Source organism: Strix aluco, chromosome 6 (assembly GCF_031877795.1).
Source record: "Strix aluco isolate bStrAlu1 chromosome 6, bStrAlu1.hap1, whole genome shotgun sequence".
Taxonomy (NCBI): domain Eukaryota; kingdom Metazoa; phylum Chordata; class Aves; order Strigiformes; family Strigidae; genus Strix; species Strix aluco.
The window spans coordinates 34,759,507-34,779,657 of NC_133936.1; the positions used below are offsets into that span (position 1 = coordinate 34,759,507).

Consider the following 20,151-nt stretch of genomic DNA (forward strand, 5'->3'; position numbering starts at 1 on the left):
AAATTCTGGCCTTGCTAAAGCTAGTGGGGAAATGGCCATTGAGTTTAATGGCTTTGTGATTTCTCTGTATGGCTTTTTCATCCATTTTTATACTTAGTAAATTTTCCATTTCCTGAAATTGCCCTTTCTTTTCCATTCAGCTTCTCCCACTTTGAATATTAGCTCTAGGAGTGAGCACTGAGATAAAATACCAAACCCTTTACTTATACAAATGCCATCTCTACAGCTCACTTCTGTGGTACTTCTGTAAGACAATAATAATGGGTGAGGGTGCATAAAAATAGTAAATGCAGGTATTCATTTAGAAAAAAGATGTTCTTAATAGTTTTCTGGCTGTGCTTCAAAATGGTCTGTGTGACCAATGATGAATCTCAGGACCTCTGAGGCGTAGAGAAGCTATTCTGCTCTTTATGGAAAGAAAGCAGGGCAAACTCTGTGCTCACATTGTGTTCTGTCACGCCAAAATACGTGGTGGGGGGAGCCATGAGGTCTGAAGAGAAGAGTTTAATGGGAGATGGACATCACAAGGTAACCAGACCCCATCTGTAGTTGGCATCAGGCAGAGTGAGCTGAGTCCATGCAGAAGTCACTTCAAGGACTTTGTGCTTCTGGAAGAGTATGCCGTCATCAGACCAGGAGAGGTGATGGCTCTGAAACAGCATCCAGTGCGATGAGCAGCCTGGAGGGGATGCTTTCAGCTCCTGAGGCTACCGATAGGCACAAAGTATGTTCTGCAGCATGGGGTGGTCTCTCCGCATCTCAGAGACCAGTTATTGCCTGATAGACCTTTGGCATTTGAGTAGTAGACAAAAAACTTAAATTTGTATGGCAAGATTGGACAGTTTTGTTGCAAAACCAAGAATATGCAAAGGTTTCAGCTTTCTCTTGCCGTTGCAGAGTTTCATGACAGATGGGAAACAAAGCGTATCTTTGGTAAATTAGGTAAAAGAATATAGCAGGTTTTGCTGCAGTGGCATTTTATATTGTTTTACCATTTTCACCTACACTTAAAATTGGGAATAGTAAGGGATATCTTTCCAGCTTCAGGCATGGGAAAGGAAACATACTGAACTCCTGATTACTGAGTAGGAATTTCTAACTTAGAGTCTGCTAAAAACTGATCCTCTGAGCAGACACAGAAGATTTTAACAGTAGAACTGGGCGTATAGAGAAAGCAAAGTTGTACACTGTGTGGACCCATTACCATCACAGTGTTACAATGAAGGACCCAGGGGAGACAGGTGAGTAAAAATAGAGACAAACTGAGCAGGATTCATCCCTCAGCAAGTGTAGTGCTTTGCTTTGTATGGAGCGGTGATCACAGTTTTCCAACATGCCAATAAAATGTATTTACTTTTCTGAATAGCCCGAACAAAAGCAGTGAAAAGCATGGCTGAAACCATGCTTTTAGCCAACAACAGACAGATCTCTAAGTAGTCACAGGCCATTCAGGGTCATGTTCTGGCAACTAAAATAGCCAGGATATGCATAAAGGATTTGCCAGACACATGATTCAGGAAGCATTCAAAAATGCTACATATAGGATTTACATATTTTTATTTCAGTCTCCTATTTTCTTACACACACTTCCCCCAAATTCTGCAGCTCTTTCTTCAGTTTCCTGCATGAATTCTCTTGGGCAGCATGTTTTTACAAGCACAGATGCTACCTTGGAAAAAAAGAAAGAAGGGAAGGGAGCCAAATGGGTGACACACTCCAGCTTGGCAGCACCTTACCAACATGCGCCCCCCCCAAAAAAAAGAAAAAAAAAAAAAAGAAAAAGAAAAAGACTGCTTTTAGTAATCAAAACTGAATATAAAATTAGTGCAAAACTAGGACTGTAAAACCTTCAGGTTGTCAAAAGGACTGAAGGAAACGCCTTGTGGCCAGAACGACGTCCCTGACCTACTTGTCTGCGCTGTCACGTACCTGGGTAACCTTTCCATCTCCATGCCTTCCATCAAACCTCTCTGACAGTTTTGCCATTCATACTTGCTTTCAGTTGTAATTTTTTGAGTTTGTTTGAAGTGTGCAACCAAAAAGTAAATTCTCATAACGTTGTACTGGCAGGCCTAAATATAAGTCAGAGACCTTTTCAAATACTGCTTCTTGCCATCCATTGATCTCTGCAGAAAACAATCTATTCAGACCTGGAGTTCCTATTGGAAATTAGGGGACAGCCTGGTAATTGGATTAGGGTGCACTTTTATTTGCAGCAGTTTCTCAAAATGAATCTCCTGGTTAGTTTCATTGATTGCCTGTCCGATCTTTCTGCCAGTAAAAGCCACTCACATAGCTGAAGAGACAGGGCGAGCGATTGATGGAAAACGCAGCTTCGTTTTACATAAGATGTACATGTTCCCGTGAGTATGATCAGGTAGATGCAGATGATAAGTGCATCTCCATACAACCATGGAAGCATACTTTGTTAATCCACAGTCAAATTGCTTAAAAGCAATTTTTATTAATGTAGTCCTTAAAGATTGGAAGAGCCGTTAGTTGCATCAATACTTAAATTCCTGCCAGCCCCCTGCATAGGTTAGGTGCCAAAGAGGGAATAACTTCCGGACACTGGGATTGCATGTGTGAATTGGAGACCTTTGGAGTCTACATTATTGTAGGGATTAGAGGGGAGAGGAAAAAACTGTATTTGACTTCCACACTTCCAGAGATGGGTTGGAAATACTAAATTAAATTTACAGGTGTACGCCTAGAAACATGCTGGGCTTGATCATGTATGGAGCACAAGTTAGCCTGGCGGCAATTGCAAGGCCATAATTTGGGGCACTACAACGCCCTGTTTTACTAGTTCTCCAGAACAAATCCGCACCAAAGTTGTTGTTTATAACTCTTACCCAATCTAGCATTTTTTTTCCATCAGAACATATGCCTATTTTATCCCACTGTGTTTATGAAAGATGTCCTTAGACAGTTTAATTCCACTATAGCCCTTCAGAGCCGTACAGCAGTTGCAGCTGGTCACAGCCTGCCCAAGTGTGGCCCATGTTGCCAGCCAGCCACGCAGTGTCCCACCAGGCACTAAATGCACTTGCACCCCATTTCTCCCATTTCATCATCCCCATGGAGGAAGAGGTACATCCTAGGTGGGCAAAGCTGCGCTACCAAGCCAAATCCTTTTTTTCTGGATGGGCAGCCAAGGTGCAGCCCTCTCCGAGCCCCCTCCCCACACACCCATGGCTAGGAGACAGGAGACATCGTTACTCATGCAGCTGTCCCCCAAGGCAGTGCCAGCAAAATGGTCTTGCTCCCTCCACACATCAATATTCTTGACACCCATCTTAAAACTTAGGTCATGCATATCCATCTACTCTTCGAGAAGTGTCAGAAGGGTACAAATATCCCTTCACTATTTTTAGGGCCGTTTCAAAAGTATTTATCAGCTTTCTGGCACTTCATCCCATTTGTCATGTTCGATGCTATCTACCAGTTGGCAGGGGAGGAGGATGAGTCTTTCAGAAATGCAGTGACACATGGGTGAAACTCCATAAGCTAAGACCACAATGATGGTGACTCCTGGGGGTTGTTGTGCCTGTTGTCACAGTCAGGAAGCACCTGTCACAGTCCCCTGACAGCAGGCAGAGCAGGGACTCGAGGGAGTAGCTCGTCCTCACCTCTGCGTTTGCCTACCCATGGGGTAGTGGGGACATGGAGGAGGTCTGCTCGCAGCCATGGAGCAGGGCTGAGCTATGAGAGAGGAGTACAGCCGATGTGTGGTGACTCCGCCATCCGCCCTGCATGCCATCAGCACTCCCACGCTGCCTGGTGATGCTGAAAGACCGCTTCCTTCAGCGCACACCCTTGGCTGCGCATCCCAGCGCAAATGTGTACGAGGACAGGGCTCAATCTGTGTATTATACATAATTCATACTACAGACGCTAGGTGGTACGTGAGAGGTGTTGGGATTCTTGTTTTTCCATACACACGTTGCCAACAGGGAGCTCTTCCAGCTCCTCTGTAGCACATACCTTGAGGCCCCGCATTGAGCGGCTCTTTAATGTGCAGGTAACGTGTTCATCTGCCTCGTGCCACAAAATTAGGCTGTTTCCTAGCGCTGTTGGTTTTTAGAAGGCAATATATTCGGGTTGAAACTTTGCCCACATACCATCTGCTTCAGCCTTATCTTTCTTTGACGAGAAAGCTGAATATATAATGTCCACTTGGCTTTCCCAGCGTTACATAAGGTTGTGGTTTTGTGTTAGGTTTGCACTTTCAGAGCTCCCCAGCAGCTCTTGCAACAAGCTCCTGCTCTTGTTTTCAAGTGAAAGATCGGTGACAAAAATCAATACCATCTTTATAGCTATAATGAATGTGACCCACAGCCTTTTTTAGGATGACCACAAGCTTCCATCATACGTCTGAGGCCTATTTGCAAATATTGATTTGTATTGCAGATTATCTGTAGCCATTTCATATGAAATCTTAAGGTCTTGCAGTTTTGCTCTCTGTGCTCGGTTTGGTATCAAAGGTACCGCTGTAAATCTAAAAGACCTGCCCGTAGACACTACTGATAGCCAAGGTTGCCAAGTTATGAAAATGAGGTGTTTCAGCAGTTTTTAAGCTTCTTAAGGAGGATAGTTCTCAGAAAGCTCCAATTGAGTGAAAGCACGGGTTTGGAATCACAGCAGACTCTGTTTACTCGAAGTGGAGAAAAAAAAAGTGGAACCTTCATATGCAAATGTATGGCATTTGGAAATGTCATATAGCCACATCTACATATAAATAAGCCACTCTCCAAGTGCTGCACTAGCAAGGCTGCTTTGATATAGAAATTGCATAGTAGCACACAAAGCAGAAACAGCAGGACACCACTCAGTCAAGTTCGGGGAGTTTGTTCCTTAATCACCACTTAACTAAGTTAAGTAATATTGCTGTGTTGCTACATGTTAGACCAGGAATGGTTGAATAGCTGCTGTTTGGTTTTGCTGCTAGGGAAAAGCATATGTTTTTGTGCTGCATGGGACTGTGAGGTAGGGACGATGGTCTGGCTCCTGAGCCCCAGAAGATAATGCTGAACGTAGAGATGCTTCTATGTCAGGACCCCTCCTAGCCACCCTCTGCCTCATTCTGTAGATCCATGCCTGCTTACTCTGAAGGACACACGATTTAGCTCATGTAAAGAAGCATCTTCTATTGCTAACATCCACATAGTGGGATGGTATTTCCATCTGTTTAGTCTAGTGTTAAAGAGTAAATTGCAACTCTCAGGTGTACTTTTTCAGAGGGGAGGACATGGAGAGGAGGCTTGGTCCAGTTCCCACCTTCCATTTTTGACCCCCTCCATCACTGGCACTAATGAGTAGCTCGAGGAAAGGCAGGTGGGAGGGAAAGCGAGCTGTCAGCCCAGCAGTTGAGAGGAATTTCTCACAGAGGGGTGACACTCCGCTCATTCCGTGCCACATGTGATGGATACAGCGTTCGCCCCTCTGCCTTCAGGCACGCAGCTTAATTGGAGGGAACCTCACAAATCTCTAAAGTGGCACCAACTTTTTTTCAACACAGAATTACAATAATAATAAGGTTAACTCATCCTCTAAGGGCTCTGTCATGAGCTGCCTAAGGAGATCATATGCAAGGAGAAAAACTACAACTTTATTCCTTTACATGGCTGGTTTCTGAAGGGGGAGGAAGCTGCTCCCATGGGGCCGGCGGCATCTCTTAGACAGAGGAAACTGAGTGAAGGGAACGTCAGCGGTGTGCCAAAAACAAAGACTATCTGAGTTAGCACAAAGAGGGATTTAATCTATTCTAGGAATGGGGTTAACGCAGATTTATTCAACCCTGGCACAAAAGAAGGAAGCACAAACTGTAAGGGCCCCTTTACCCAGGGTTTTGATAAATCCACAATACGGCCCCACATCATTAAATCACATCCATAGTGATGATTGCAGTCCTCAAGACCGGCCCCCGCAGTGGTGGTCTTAAAGAGCTCCGTCTGTGTAGCTTATCTACAGAAGTATTGAGAGGTGACTTGGTGTCATCTAACACAACAGTGAAACAACGTGCAGAGCTGAAGACATTTCCAGTCTGCCTGACTGGGGAGCAGGCAGGTGCCATTCACACACAGCGATGAACCACTTCATGAAGCTGCTGAAGGAAGAGATCTGTGTGTCATCTCTTGATGTCCTCAAATCAAGTGTGGAGGGGCTTGTGCAGCAGTGAGTGCTGTTTTACCGATGGCCTCGATAGGGGTAAATGGATGAAATGCGATGGTGGGGAAGCAGAGGAGGTCAGACAAAGTGAGACCGCAGCCTGCTTTGCCTCCCTGAATGAAACAGTCACCCCAGGGAGGAGTTGTGTCTAATGTGAGCACCTGAACACTGTGAAAATGATGGTTTGGAGCAACATGTTAGCCCACGTGGTGTTTTTTTCTTTTCTCTTTCACCTTGGCTAATATTGCTGTGTGTTCCTGTTCAGACATATGAGCAATGGTTGCTAGCGTGTACTTGTATCACTGTGCTATTTTGGGGTTGTATTGCACATTGTATTGCAGTAGCTACTTGGTAGCACCTACACATGTGTGTAGGAGCCTCAGTTGCTAGGGGTTTGTACAGTCTCTGGGGTAAGATATCTGTGTCCAGCCGGTGAATGCAGGTAGACTATCACCACAAAAAAAAACAAATGAAGGTAAAAGAAAGGTTACATTTAGTTTTGAATAGACAAATGGAATTGTTATGTGCAGGAAAATGATTAACAAGTTGCCTAATTTCAAGCAGTCTTCTCAAATAAGAAAGATATGTTCACAGATGTAGCAAATCAAAGTAAATCAATTTCAAAAGTTCAGAGATAGCTTTAACATATATAGCATAACCCACATATATATGCTGACAAGCTGAAAGTATTTTGTTCTCCATTTGAACATCTGGGGATTATTAGTGTCTTAATTCATTGGTTTCTATTATTAATTATGGCAGCAGGCTGAATAATTATGATACATTGCTGCAAAAGACAGAGCACAATATTTTTTTTTCCAAGTGCACTAGGACATCTTGCCATCATCTCAAACATAAAAAGCACTAGATTATTTTTAAAAAGGAAAGTGGATGTTATCTTATTCCAGGGAACTCATTTGCATAGGGACATTTAAAATTAATAAATTACTGTGTTGAGCAAGCCTATTTTGTGCCTGAGAAAAGAAGTGAACGTAATTTAATTCACAAAGTTCCATTTCTTTTTTTCCTCTTGGTAAAGTAGCTAATATGGGGAGGGTATTTTTTTGTGTAGTTTATGTAGAAAGACTAGCTTGAAGTTCATACTTGGAGTGGCTGCAGGATGAATTTAGACTAGGACTGCAGCAGAGTGGTGCCAGACGTTTTCAGCTGACATTTGGTGTCTCACTTTCCACTAGCTCTCAGGGAGAGTGGGCTGGTGAGCTCCCTCTTGAGCGACAGCAAGCACTTCCTTCTGAATTTTCACTCTTAACACCCACCCAAACAGTGATTTTCAGGCAAGTTGCTTGCACACATTTTCTTCATTGTAAAGAGACACTCTATATTTGTAATACCAAGATCAGGGTTTTAAAAGAAGGGGACATACTGTGTCAAGATAATTAATAGGTCAAATTCGAGCAGCTGTTAATGGTGAGGTATGGCCGTGTTGGTGGATGGCAGCGTGGCCACTGGCAGCTTTGTCAAGGGCAGGGTGTCTGGAGCTGTTGAGTGAAGACTCCGGAGAAATCTCTTTTCTCTCATCAGAGCTGGGTCTGAGCTGGGATTTATAATCACAGTTCTTCATTACAAGTAAGTAGGAAGCTTGCTTAAGGACTTCATCCTAAGTTGCTGTGGAACTTCAATTTCTTTTAGATGCTATTAGAGAGGAGGGAAAACACCAGAAAACCTGCTAAAGCAATTCTGCACTTTCAGAGGGAGCAACACCGCTACCACCCTATTCCTCCTGACTTTGCAGAGGGGCCTTTGAACTGTTCCTGCAAACGTTCATGGGCTGAGGAAGCTCCCTTTTGCCCCAAAAGAGCAGCAGTTGCTGACTCTGTGAATACTGCAAATGAGTAATGTAAACTGTCCCCAGGCTTATCCTTAGGATTCAGATTCCCACCCCTAGTCAATTGCTGAAGCTCTTCCACAAAACTCAGGGCATCTTCTACCTTCTAGCTACTCTCTGGACCTTCATTTTGATTTCAAATAAGAATTGCTGTGCCAAGTCTCTAGCATGCAGAGCAGAAGAGCTTTGTTAAGTTAGTTCCCAATGCTATGCTCTGCAGCCTGTCTTTGGGAGAGCTGCCAAGGAGGTAAAATGAGTGGGGGGCACACAATTCCAAAAGGGGTTAAGGACATACGATTGACCCAAGAATCCCTTTCCCCCCTTCATAAATCCTCTGATAATGTCATGTGTAAGGAGTCACTACCTCAATATCAGTGAGAGCTTTCAGCTGCAAATTTGACTGACCTGAGTGGTATTAAAAGATTAAATTGTTATGTAAGCCAATTCTCCTTAACCACTGTTTCCAATGAGATAGGTGTCAAAATAGCTTCTGCTGCACATCATTCACCATCTCATCCCTTATTTGATGAAATACATGTATATATATTTATTTTCAGGACCTCTCTTGGTCCAGCGATGACTGTACACTAGGTATTAACACTGTACATGAGCCAATATTTTCTCATATGGGCATAACCTATCAGTTGTTATTTCCATAAGCTCAACATTGTGTGCTGTGCAACGCTGAAAATACTAATATGAGAATTTACAGGCTATAACCCTCTTTGCTTGCCTGAAATCACCTAGAAAGTCTCACTGATTCAAACATAAAGAACGACAGAATTATCAGCCCTGCAGAACTGATTGTTAAGTGCCTGGCAGTCAATTTTTGGACATAAGAATCCTATTTTTGCCTAGATTTTTATCTAATTTCTCCAAAGTGGATTGCAGGAACTTATGTCTGGGAAGAATTTTCTGGGCACTCCAGGCAGTACTTCATATAATCCTCATCAAGGACACTAATGGATTTATTCGTTTGTCAGCGGCACTACTCCACATGTTCAGTTGTGTAACAGAAGCTCCATGCTAGCTCAGATGGGACCTTGGGACCAGTGAGGGCTGCCCAGAGAAGAATCTGGCTGCATTGTTTTCATCACTTGCAGTCAGGTCCTGCAACCAGGGAGACTGTTTCGGCTTTTGAATTTCAGCCTTCACTGAAATATTTACCTGAGAATCCTAATGGGCACATTCAGCTTCTAAAAACTGAAGGAAAGGCGTATAGCTAAACCAGAAATTAAATAAAAAGAACACAAAATGTATTTGCAATCATTCTTCCACTCCATCTTAATGGAGGACAGAATCAGCCATAGATAGAATTTAGACAAGATAGCTTTAAATAATTTATTTAACATTTCGGAAGATAATCCATCAGAAGAAGAGCACTGAGTGGGTGGTCGGTCACACTGGATAACTTTTCAGGATCCAATTTCTTACCCCAGTGAAATAGTTCAGTGTCTTGATATCTCCCTGACATCCACAGAAAGGTTGGAGATCAAGTGTTCAACTGGGAGACGCTTCTAGTAAGCAAGAGGATAAGCTGTTTCAGTCTACACAAAGTAGCATCTGGCCTCAATGCATTTAAAAATAATCTGTTTTGACTGCTATATCTTATATGATGGGCTATCATGTCATATTCTGGCACTAACAAAAGATGTGAACAATATGAGATGTCATGTTAGGGTAAAGATGCAAAAAACGTTGCAGAAATGCAGAAGATGTTGGCTTCATCAAACTTCTATCAGAAAATGCTTCAAGAAAAAGGTTTCTGAATACAGTTGATCTGGAGGGTGAGGATGTATTTCTTTTTACAATAAAAAGGAGAAGCATTTTAAGAAATGTGGCGGGAATTAACATTTGTCCAGAGATAGAAGAGACTGACGCTGTCAGTCCACTTTTTATCTTTACGCTTTACAGCTTCTGTCTCAAATTCCAACCATCACAAAAAGGCACAAATCTGTCTTTTTGGTGCAAATAAAACTTTCACACGTAGATGCCAGTAACAATACAGCAAGTCTAATGTTTGAAGAGGAGCTACTGAATTTAGCATTACTGAAACCTGACTAACTTTGAATTTGGTCTGTGTCATTGCTTTATGAATACTGATCTGCTGTGCTTGGAAAAAAGTGGGTAACTTTTTATTTAAGCTTTGTTCTCTGTAGGCACAAGGTTGGTGGGGTAGAGGGGCTCCTTAGTTTAGTGGTACTATAATCTGATTAGTACGGATTGCCTCCAGTATTGAATTTATAAAAAATCCAAAATTATAATAAGGCGTGAAGTATTTCATTTAGGTTTACTTTTCTGAACTTTGTACAGTTCTTATCTGAGTCATAATTTAAACATATTTTTTATTCATAGCCTCTTTAGAAATGATTTGTAGTTGTCGTTTCATAGTGATGTAAACGCTGTGATGCATTCATGGTAGTTAGTATTTCATTGAGATTGGATTACTGAAAAGTGTTTAGATCCTTCAGGAATGAGAACAGTTTTAATATGAAGGAACTTTTAAGGCATATCTTGGTGTTTGGATCTCTATTTTGAATCTGAAAAGATGTTTTGTGTATTGAGAAAAATAACCTGTTTTGAGGCAGGATAATTATATTGTGTGAATTCAAAATGTGCCGGAAGAGAGGGGAACTTCTTTGTCTGAAGTAAATGATGCTTTCGTTGTGGTCTGTCTTTCAAATGACCAAAATGCTGTATCAAACTAAATACAGTTTTTTTTCCTCTCTCTGCCTTCATGTTCAATCCCTAACACTTTTAGAGGAGTCACCAGTCAAAATGAGGCGCTACAGACAATTTGTGTCTAAGTTTTGTGGTTTCTTCCAAGCCAGATGACAAGTGTTCCTGTATGAAGTGTTTATCCTATGAACTGCTAGAAGAGCTTGGGCCATCTCATTTTTGATTCAGTAAAGCATTTTCCATCATAACATTACACTCAGAGGTGTAATTACAAGTTCTGCAGGATCCTAGATTTACTTTAAAGTATGTTAGAGACCTTTTTAAAGAAAACACGGTTTCTACCCACATGATTGCAGGAGGAGGAAAAATCATTCCTCTTTTTAACAGTCCTACAGCCTACACACAGCGAGAGCATCTGCAAGTCTGGGAGAGGTCCTGGTCCCCCTTTCAAGTCCTAGCAGATTAGTCTGTCCTGAAAGTAACAATTTCCTTCACCATCTTGAAGCGTGCCTTTGAAAAAAAGAAACCAAATGGTATTCTACCATTTTAGCAACACTGCTGGCTCATCTGAGAGAGGAGGGATTCTCACACTGGTTGGTGGTGGTGCACGGACATCGTGGAGATATCTTGGTACCTGAGAAGGAAGGATCAGAGAAACACACAGAAACACACACATGTGCAGAGCAGTCTCCTGTTCTTCAGAAAAGAAGCAAACTTCCTCTTGGTAATGGAAGATTTGAAGGAAATGGCATAATATTTTCCACAATAGAAAAAATGCATATTAATGAGGATCCCATATTTCTTGCTGCAGTTTTCTGGACAGAAATATATTTGAATGTGGACCACAGCAGAGGTCCAGTGCACCCAGAAACCATCGGACATGGTACATAGATGATCACTACATGGGTATGGAGTCCAACAGGTCCCAAGCACATTTTGATCTATGTGTGGGCACTGGGCAAGTCCCTTGATAGCTGACACACATCACACGTGTTTTTTCTGTTCTGGGAAGATTTCCAGGTGGAAAAAAAGCAACGTACATAAAGTCCTGGTGGGATGATAACTCTCTATGTATATATTTCATATGCTGGTAGCCAGTGTCTCACTTCGAGTGTGATAAGTAGCCAAAAATGTTTGGCACCAGACCAAATGGAGCTTCTGCTCCCACCTCTTTCCAGTACCAGAAATTCCTGGGCAAGTTCTCAAAGGAGGTTATACCATGCCTGTAACATGCCTCCTATCAGCCCATCCTGTCTGTGCCGTCCCAGAGACCACTGTCAGCCCCAAACCATCACCGCAGCGTGATACCCTCTTCTATGCTGCGTTGTCATTAACAGCCTTCATGGCAGCCTCACACAGATCCCAATGTAAGCAGGGATCCAGGAGAGGCAAACAGGTCTGTGTTCAACATATGTGCATTTAAAAAGATGTGATAATGGTCCATAGTGCAGACATCCTCAAAGTCCTAACAATGAAAGATAAGTTAATGTTGTCTACAGGGATGTAGAGGTTGCCATGTCATTCTCGTTTGCTGGGAACTTGTCCTTGCCTGTTTTAACATAAGGACAATATAACCAACTTCATTAGTGCAAGTTGTTAGAGACTCTTAAAACTCTCCTTGGACAGCAGCGACAGGAAAGTAATTCATTATGAAAATCTGAATCTTGGATGTGCTGCACACACTTTTCCCAAAGGTGGGATAATACCTAAGCATACCTACTGCTGGCACAACTGGCTGGGAGGCAGAACACAAATTGCAATTGCTTTATAACACTTGGGGACTTCCTTTGGAAGATACAAATGCTTTGACTTATTTGTGTGCAAACTACATTTCCTCAGATATCTATCATGAGATTTTTTTCTTCTGTTTTTAATTAATTGTGGCTAGACGATACTATCACAGAAAAAGGATTTGTACCATTTGAGATATCACAAGTATTGGTTAAATGGAAGAATTTGCCAAAATTACCCAGATTAATTAACACCTCAGTGGCCTACAAAATTCATGTGAATTTATTGCAAGTAACACTCTGCATTTCAACCCGTGATGTAAATGTTGAGCACATACCTGTTTCAAAACTAAATGAAACCTCCATTTTCCTGGCTACATGGAGGGAAGTATTTTCGAGGATTTGGAGTCTCAGTGACTAACAGCTGCAGAAGTAGGCACAGAAAGTCAAACTAGTTTAAAGGTACCTGTGCTGTGGGACAGGGAGGAGGCCAGCAGGTGCTGGGGCACGGGCGTGCAGCACTTATGATAAACTTCAGCTGTGGAGTCCTGCTCCTCTACTTCAGCCATAGAATTATCTTTCTGAATATCTTGTATTGAATGACCAAATATATTGTTATGGTATATTACGTGTAAATGTCTGGAGTCTTCCTCCAAGCCTTGCCTGGGTGTGAGGAGACAGTTCATAGAGGATAGCAGAAATGATCAGGCATTTTTCATGTGCTATTTTGTAATCAGTTTTTGAATAGTCAGATTATTTTTTCTGGTGTCTCATTTGCTGTTGCTTGACAGGAATTAGATATGCAAAAGAATGACAGAAAACCTTGCAATGCTTTGCATCTGTATCAGCCTACCTGTTTCAGGGTGCAAACGCTTGCTCTTGCGTCCCATAAACAACATCTTTCACATTTTGTTCTTCTGACTTCCTGTTCTTTTATATGTTGAGTTCTTTCCATCATTTCACCCTATCCTGCATTATCAGCTTAACGTTCCCTTCACCTGTGTTCACAGAGAATGCAAATAAACTGGAAGAAAGTGCAAGAGGGATCTACATCCCTTGTCCAGAGCATTACAATGGCTTCTGCATGCATGGCAAGTGTGAGCACTCCACTAACATGCTGGAACCGTCTTGCAGGTAACCCTTCTCCTACCAAGGAGGAAAGGCTATATTCGTGAAAATACTGACTTACAGAAATTCTTAATCTAGATAAACTATGGAAAATGATGGTAACCATGGCCCTTTGTGCTACAAAACCCATTAGACTTAAATTATTCAACAATGTCCCCATTTTATGTGGCAAAAGTGTATTGAGTTATGCACAATGTTAATTGATTGTAAAAACACTTAGTAACCTTCAGTTATATTTAGATATATTTTAAAAAGCACTTCACAAAGTGCTCAGACAGCTGCTAGGTAGCCTCCTCAGTCTGAAGGAGAGGAGTGCCACCAGGGGTATGTCCCTGCTGTGGCAGGAGTGGTGCTCATGGGGCAGCGAGCTGGGGCCAAGGTGGCTCCTTCGTGTGGGAGGTGGCTTTGGAGGAGGTTAGGGCAGGGAGGAGGAGTAATAGTGGAAGCAGGAGTTTCTGCAGCAAATGCCTCCCTGCAGAGGTGGGGATATTACTTCTGAAGTCCAACCAGCAGCCTGGTGGCAAAGAAAAGGACTATTACGCATGAAGCACCATTTTCCTGGGACATTGCACTGGGAGAGCAATGGTACAGACCAGACTTAGCCCCCAGCGCAGATCTTCAAGCCAGCTTCTCTCAGATCCTGCAAATAGGCAGGGCACGTTTTGCTCTTTGCAACTGCTTCGGTTTAGGTTCTCCATTCAGCTGGAAAATGTCCTTTCCTCAAGCTGCTGGCTGCTGTGGGCATGCAGGAGAGGAAAATGGTGGAAGCTCAAGGCTTAACCCGCCAGGGTTAGTGCACCACTAACACTTCTGAGAGGAGCCCAAGCAATCTGTCTTGGTCTCTTACGGTTGCTGCTGCCATTGACCTGGATTTTTGCATCTTCTTGCTTGGGCTTTTTAGGGGAAACAGGGCAAGAGCTAAAATGGGAACATCTCCCCAAAATCACAGAGGGGAGATGTCAGGCTGCAGGATGGGAACTGGTGAGCAGCACAGCAGGTGGCATTGGTTGCAGCATCAACAGAGGGTTTTTTATAGCAACCAGACAAAATGTAAATGATGTATCCACTTGCAGGAACATCTAATCACATTTCATATGGAGCTTGGATGATTGCTTATCACCTCCTTAGGGGTAATCTGCATAAGGAGCCACAACTAGATGGCTTTTCACCCTCCCCCACCTCCCCAAAGAAAGGGAGAAATCTAAAATATGTTGTGCAAGGAACTAAATGGATTCTCATCACAGCATGCAAGTAGTTCCACTTGATACTAGATAAGTCCCAGTCTCCTGGGCACCTCCTGGCACTATCACAGTGTCATTCACTCTCGCAGACCTTGGTGACGCTGAGGACCTGAAGTCTTCCCTCTGAAAAGTCAAGGAGGCACTGGTGCTCTCTCTGAGGGGGCCCATCCTGAAAAAAAAAATACATAAGCTTATGCTTAGGCCACTGATTATTTTTTTTTCAGATATCTTTTTTTTTGGCATTCTTTAAAAGCAGCAGATATAACTGGAAAAATTATTTTTTGTTTCAGATGTGATGCTGGCTATACTGGACAACACTGTGAAAAAAAGGACTACAGCGTTTTATATGTGGTTCCAGGTCCAGTACGATTTCAATATGTCTTAATAGCAGCTGTGATTGGAACCATCCAGATTGCTATCATCTGTGTTGTAGTCCTCTGTATTACAAGGTCAGTATCTCTGGTAGTTTGCAATAGAAAAAGAAAAGACTTTTGTTTTTCCTACTTTGTCCGCTGATTATACAGATTTCTGCAGTGACACTACTGATAACAAATGCTGTTTAATTCACCAACAAACAGAAGATATCGTCTGGTCCAGCCAGTCAGTGCTGCTTCATTATTACGAATTTTTACTTCCATCTTAATCAAACTTAGGTAGCAATGGTGCCTACAGCAAATGAAGTTTCCTGTTTTGTATTCAGATGCTTGGACAAATATTGCTCATATAAATAAGGGGAATATAAATACAGCAGCTGGATCAACACTTAATAAAACTAATCATATCTCCATCTGGTTTCCTCAAGGGCCCATTCCCTTAGTCCTAATCAGGCAGAGCATACAAACTTTTAAGCCTGTTTGCAATCCTGTTGATTAAATGATTTCATTAGGCTTGTATACATGTTCAAAGGTACTGTACATGTTTAAGGTCTTCACTAGATGGTGGCACACCAAGCCATATATGATTTATTTATTTTTTCTATAATGAAGAGGAAAGGGTTGTTTGAATGGAAATCACAGCCCCTGGGTAGTTCAGAATGAGAGGGGTAAATGCAATTCTTCCCCTCCTACATCTGCTCCTCTACTTCCCCACTGAACTGTGTTATTGTCTTGGGGAGGGCTTGGGGTAAGTTCTGAACTACAGACGTCTTCAGGCTTCTCTCAGAAATCACAAGGTTAAATTAATTCAGCTAGAACACTGATAAATCACTCTCAAAAATAAATTCCCAAAAAATAAAAGCCAGGTATCATACCTCTGTAGAAAATAAAATCTCAGATATTTCAGTCCCTATGTTGCAGTACCTGGCTGGAAGACAAGTGTAGCATTTGTTCCTGGAAAAGACACACAAAAAAAAATCATAAATCCTTCTCTGGCCTAAAGGCATAAAGCAAAACCATCTGATGAAAGGTAGCTGCTTTTTTGGCCAAGCTGAGTCCATCAACTCAATGGTAAATGCCAAATGAGGCTGTAGATTATGATGGTATTCACAGAAGTAATTCAAACAACCAAAAATGCAGTGTGTAGTAAGAAAAAGAAGATGGTGTAGTAACTGATAATGGAACAAATGCTCTGTATCATTTTGTCGAGTGACTAGTTTTGTCACCTTGATGCAGTAACACAGAGTACTTTGTATTGAAGAATGAAGACAGTGTGCTCTGAGTGATCTGGTACTGTAGTGCAATTTACCCACCACACTGTTTTCGTACAGAGATGGTACCTTTTCCTGCACACTTTGTAACCGAGTTAATTTATGATCTTTTGACTTTTTTTCTATAATGCATGTAATTACTCCCGAGTGTCCTCCATCCCAGCATAATGATTCAAGATACGTTTGCAAAAGTGTACCCTTAAGTGGCCTAAGAGAAATACACATGACAAGAGAGCATTGTGGCAGCACACGCATAAGTAATTGAGTTTTTTAAGTCATCTGCTGTGGAGAACCTGACTGTACTGGTTTGAACTCCTGACCCTGAACTCTTGAAAGTACTAAAACTACCCTGCCAGGTTCCTGGGAGAAAGAAGGGAAACTTCACTCACTCAGAGGCCACTGCAGCCAAATTGTTTGCCTCTCATTTCAGTGCAGCTTCACCTGATTAATTTATCAAATGAGTTTGGTGCACTCTGTCCAAACCCTGCATTTGAGCTGCATAAGACTACCAATTGTAAATCTTTCAGCTGTCGTTACTGTTGTTGCTCTTAAAATCATACCTGCACAGTGATGCAAATCTATGGGGTGTCCTCCATTGCTGGAAGGCTCTGAGCAATTCCCAAGCACTTTTAGGGCTATTGTTGCACAGACACTTTAATCTGAATAAATGAGCTGTGCTGCTAACAGGGGCAGTCTGCCCTTGCCCCTTCCCCTGGCTCCTGGGCACTTGATCCTGCCAGTGCTCTTGTGCCACCATTAGCATTTCTGTAGCCACCCAATGAACACACTCAGGGGACGGAATCAGCTGAAAATTCAACCAACAAAACTGATCATTTGTTTTTAAGCAGCTCGATTCCTTGATGAGGTTGGCTGCCTGGCTACTCATCACTAGTGCCAGCAATGGGAATAAGTGGCTGGGGTGGAGGAGTAGGGGACCAGAGGTCAAGAGGTATGGAGGGGAGGAGGTGGAGCATTGAGGCACAGTCCCCATGCCCAAAGACTTCTAGTTTAGATGTAAGGCAAAAGAGAAGCAATGATAAAAGTGAAGGAGGATGGTAAATAATATAGGTATGGCCTAGTGTCATAATGATTCTCAGCAGTTTTCTTTACAGCTTTGCATTTTTAGTGCTTCCCTAATGTTTAGTCACAGCAGCTTATTTATGTGAAGAAATAACTTGATTAAAAATGAATGCATAATGTGTTTTACCTGCTACAAATCACATTGTGAGTAACTCAAGCTTGTGAGCAAGCATCAATGGAGGGAAGGCAGGCAGCCTGTGCTCCGGTACCTAGTTTATGCTGATATAACTGCTGTGTTCATAAATGAATGCATCCCACACACGGAGCACTACAAAGAACTTTTGATTAAAGAGTTAAGGACCAAGGAAGAGCTGTCACTCAATTTTAGCAGATGATTAAGTCTAAAAATCTGGTTAAATGCCAACGCCCCTCTTAGGAAACCCAGATGCACTTGAGGTACAGCCTACCTGTAAATGCAGTAGCATTGCATTTAAGCAGTCATGGTGTCAGTATCTGGCCCTGGAGCCTTCCCAGGCTTCCATCAATGGGTAGCATAGTGTATTATGCAATTAAAACATGGGCATTTTTGGTTAAAAGATGCTTTTTCATCATCTTAATTGGAGAAACCTCTGCATGTAATCGATTTCTCTCGACCTTGGACTAAGTGACTGTATAGATAACTGTCAATGTCAGTTTTGAGAAAGCACCTATGAGATGCTCATCTCCTTGCTTCCAGCTGGAGCAGTCGGTATCCACCCGTTCTCTGGGAATGCACGGCTGCATCCCCTGGGATTGCTGACCATCCTGGTCATCCCCCAGCCACCTGGTACCTCCATGTTTCTTACAAAACAGGTCTGGTTGTGCCCACTGTGGCTTCCCATGCGTGGTTCCCCAACCCTGCTTCTCATGGCTGAGCGCTGGGGCAAAGCAGGGCTGCGCCTTCTGGTGTACATCCTCATCCTCGGGGACTCGGGAGGAACCCCTGGGAGCTCAGTCACACCGTGTGGCTGCCGGCCGCTGCAGCAGGATTTAGCGGTGCTGTCCCTCAGCGTGTGGAGGTGTCAGTGCTGTCTCCCACGGAGCGCTGCAAGGTCCCGCTGGGCAGGCTCCGGCTGAATGGGCAGGAGAGGCCGCTCGGGGACAGTCGGGGCTGGGAGGCTGTCAGCGCGCACATGACATGCGGCTCAGTGAATCAGCCCTGTGTTTGCTAACAACCGCTCCCTGACTCACTCAGAAACTTTGATCGCCTTTTTAGGAGCACACAGTGAATAATGAGTTTGTCATGAAATCGCAAAACAGCTAAAGTCTGCATTAGTTTCATAATGAAAGCTCTGCCATGACCTCCGAGCGCGCTGAAGACGCAGGCTTATTTTTCCTGGAGTAATGATAGCAGCCTACTTTACTGCTTCCAAGAAAGGAACGAGGCAAAATATAGTGCACAGCCACACAGTTTCTCATGAGGGGGTGGTCCTTTTGGCTTAAAAGTGAGGCGAGTCAGGACAATCTGACCCATATTTTGTTAGACAGTTGTATAATTGTATTTCAGCATTTTGAAATGCTTTATAAGTCCTTATGCTCTTGTTTAGCCTTTCAGTTGGCGTCACCAAACTATAGCATCACTCCCATTCAACAGGGGAAAAAAAAATATGGCCTTTTTGATTTTAAGGGGTCCGTAAAAAATTATTTCACTTTATTTTGCTGTTAGTTATTTGACACAAAGCTGAAGGCAAGTGCTTTAAGCTCTCAGTGCACTGAGAGGGTGGGCTCTCCCCAGTGCATAACCCCTAGGGTTTCACAAGGTCCCACTGAAAGCCTTCCTGTAACAGAAAAATAAGTTAGCCCAATACAAAGGGAATTTTTTTCCATGTCAGTATGGTCTGAAATATCATGGGGCTTTCTGTCATGCCACTCCAAGACGTTGTTCCAGTCTTTCTTGTGTAGCTGCCCACACAGAGGGCAGAACGAGGCTCACCCAGACTAAAATCTTGTACTGAGCTACACCTGAAGAAAGAGAACAAATGCATGGCCGAATTAGGAATAGCTTGTTCCTCCTCCTGTGCAAAATGTTAACTAGATCACCCTGAGTAAAGGACTATTTATTGCTGGTTGTATTTCTGTAGCTCACTGTTTTCCTACTGATACCACAAGTGCAAAAAGTTCAAGCATTTTTAGTGGGTGTTGGTCACCTTGCTGTGGTTCTGCTTGCTCAACAGTTTCTCCCGTAACCCCCTTGGCTTTCAGCTGCTTAGAATTTTCTGTGGCCTGCACCTGGGACTAAACTTCCATGCTTTCTGTCGAAGGGTGCCTTTCTGTGGGAGGAAACCAGAAACACATTATCTTTCCGTTAAGGGGAAAGGCTTTGTAGCATCCCCATAGCTGATGCTGCTGCAGGTAAAAGGTTGAAACATGCCCTTGCTGAGGACCACCATGAGGTCCCAAGGCAGAAGAGATTTGCTTTTGCAGCCATCCAGAGGAAAATAAGATTTTGGTCTTTCCAGTGCAATTGCTTTCCACATTAAGCTAAGCAGCCACATGAGGAGCACAGCGCAGTGCCCCGTAAGTAAAGTAGGTGCTCACTAATGAGCTGAGCATGGACCATTTCCATGGAGATTAATAGGGGTTGCCGACACTTAGCTCCTCAGAAAGCAGGCCCCGCATCAACTTTGTAAATACTTCACAGACCCCGGATAC

At 43.0% G+C, this 20,151-nt stretch overlaps 1 protein-coding gene and 1 long non-coding RNA gene across 3 annotated transcripts in view; one reads left to right on the top strand and one right to left on the bottom strand.

The window, feature by feature from the left end:
- Positions 1–20,151, top strand: part of TMEFF2 (transmembrane protein with EGF like and two follistatin like domains 2) — a 133,267-nt gene that overhangs the window by 110,980 nt on the left and 2,136 nt on the right. Inside the window, exons 8-9 of the mRNA XM_074829581.1 lie at positions 13,437–13,560; positions 15,086–15,244. Coding sequence (XP_074685682.1) covers positions 13,437–13,560; positions 15,086–15,244 — 283 coding nt within the window. The remainder of the gene's footprint in view (positions 1–13,436; positions 13,561–15,085; positions 15,245–20,151) is intronic.
- Positions 9,273–20,151, bottom strand: part of LOC141925407 (uncharacterized) — a 29,209-nt gene continuing 18,330 nt past the window's right edge. The window contains exons 1-5 of one of the 2 annotated variants that reach the window (XR_012623864.1): positions 16,094–16,127; positions 14,887–14,964; positions 13,280–13,424; positions 11,239–11,330; positions 9,273–9,534 (exon numbers count right to left, since the gene is read on the bottom strand). This is a non-coding gene — a long non-coding RNA (uncharacterized LOC141925407). Of the gene's footprint in view, positions 9,535–11,238; positions 11,331–13,279; positions 13,425–14,886; positions 14,965–16,093; positions 16,128–20,151 lie in introns of those variants that run through there. The other variant, XR_012623863.1, reaches the window with a different exon arrangement.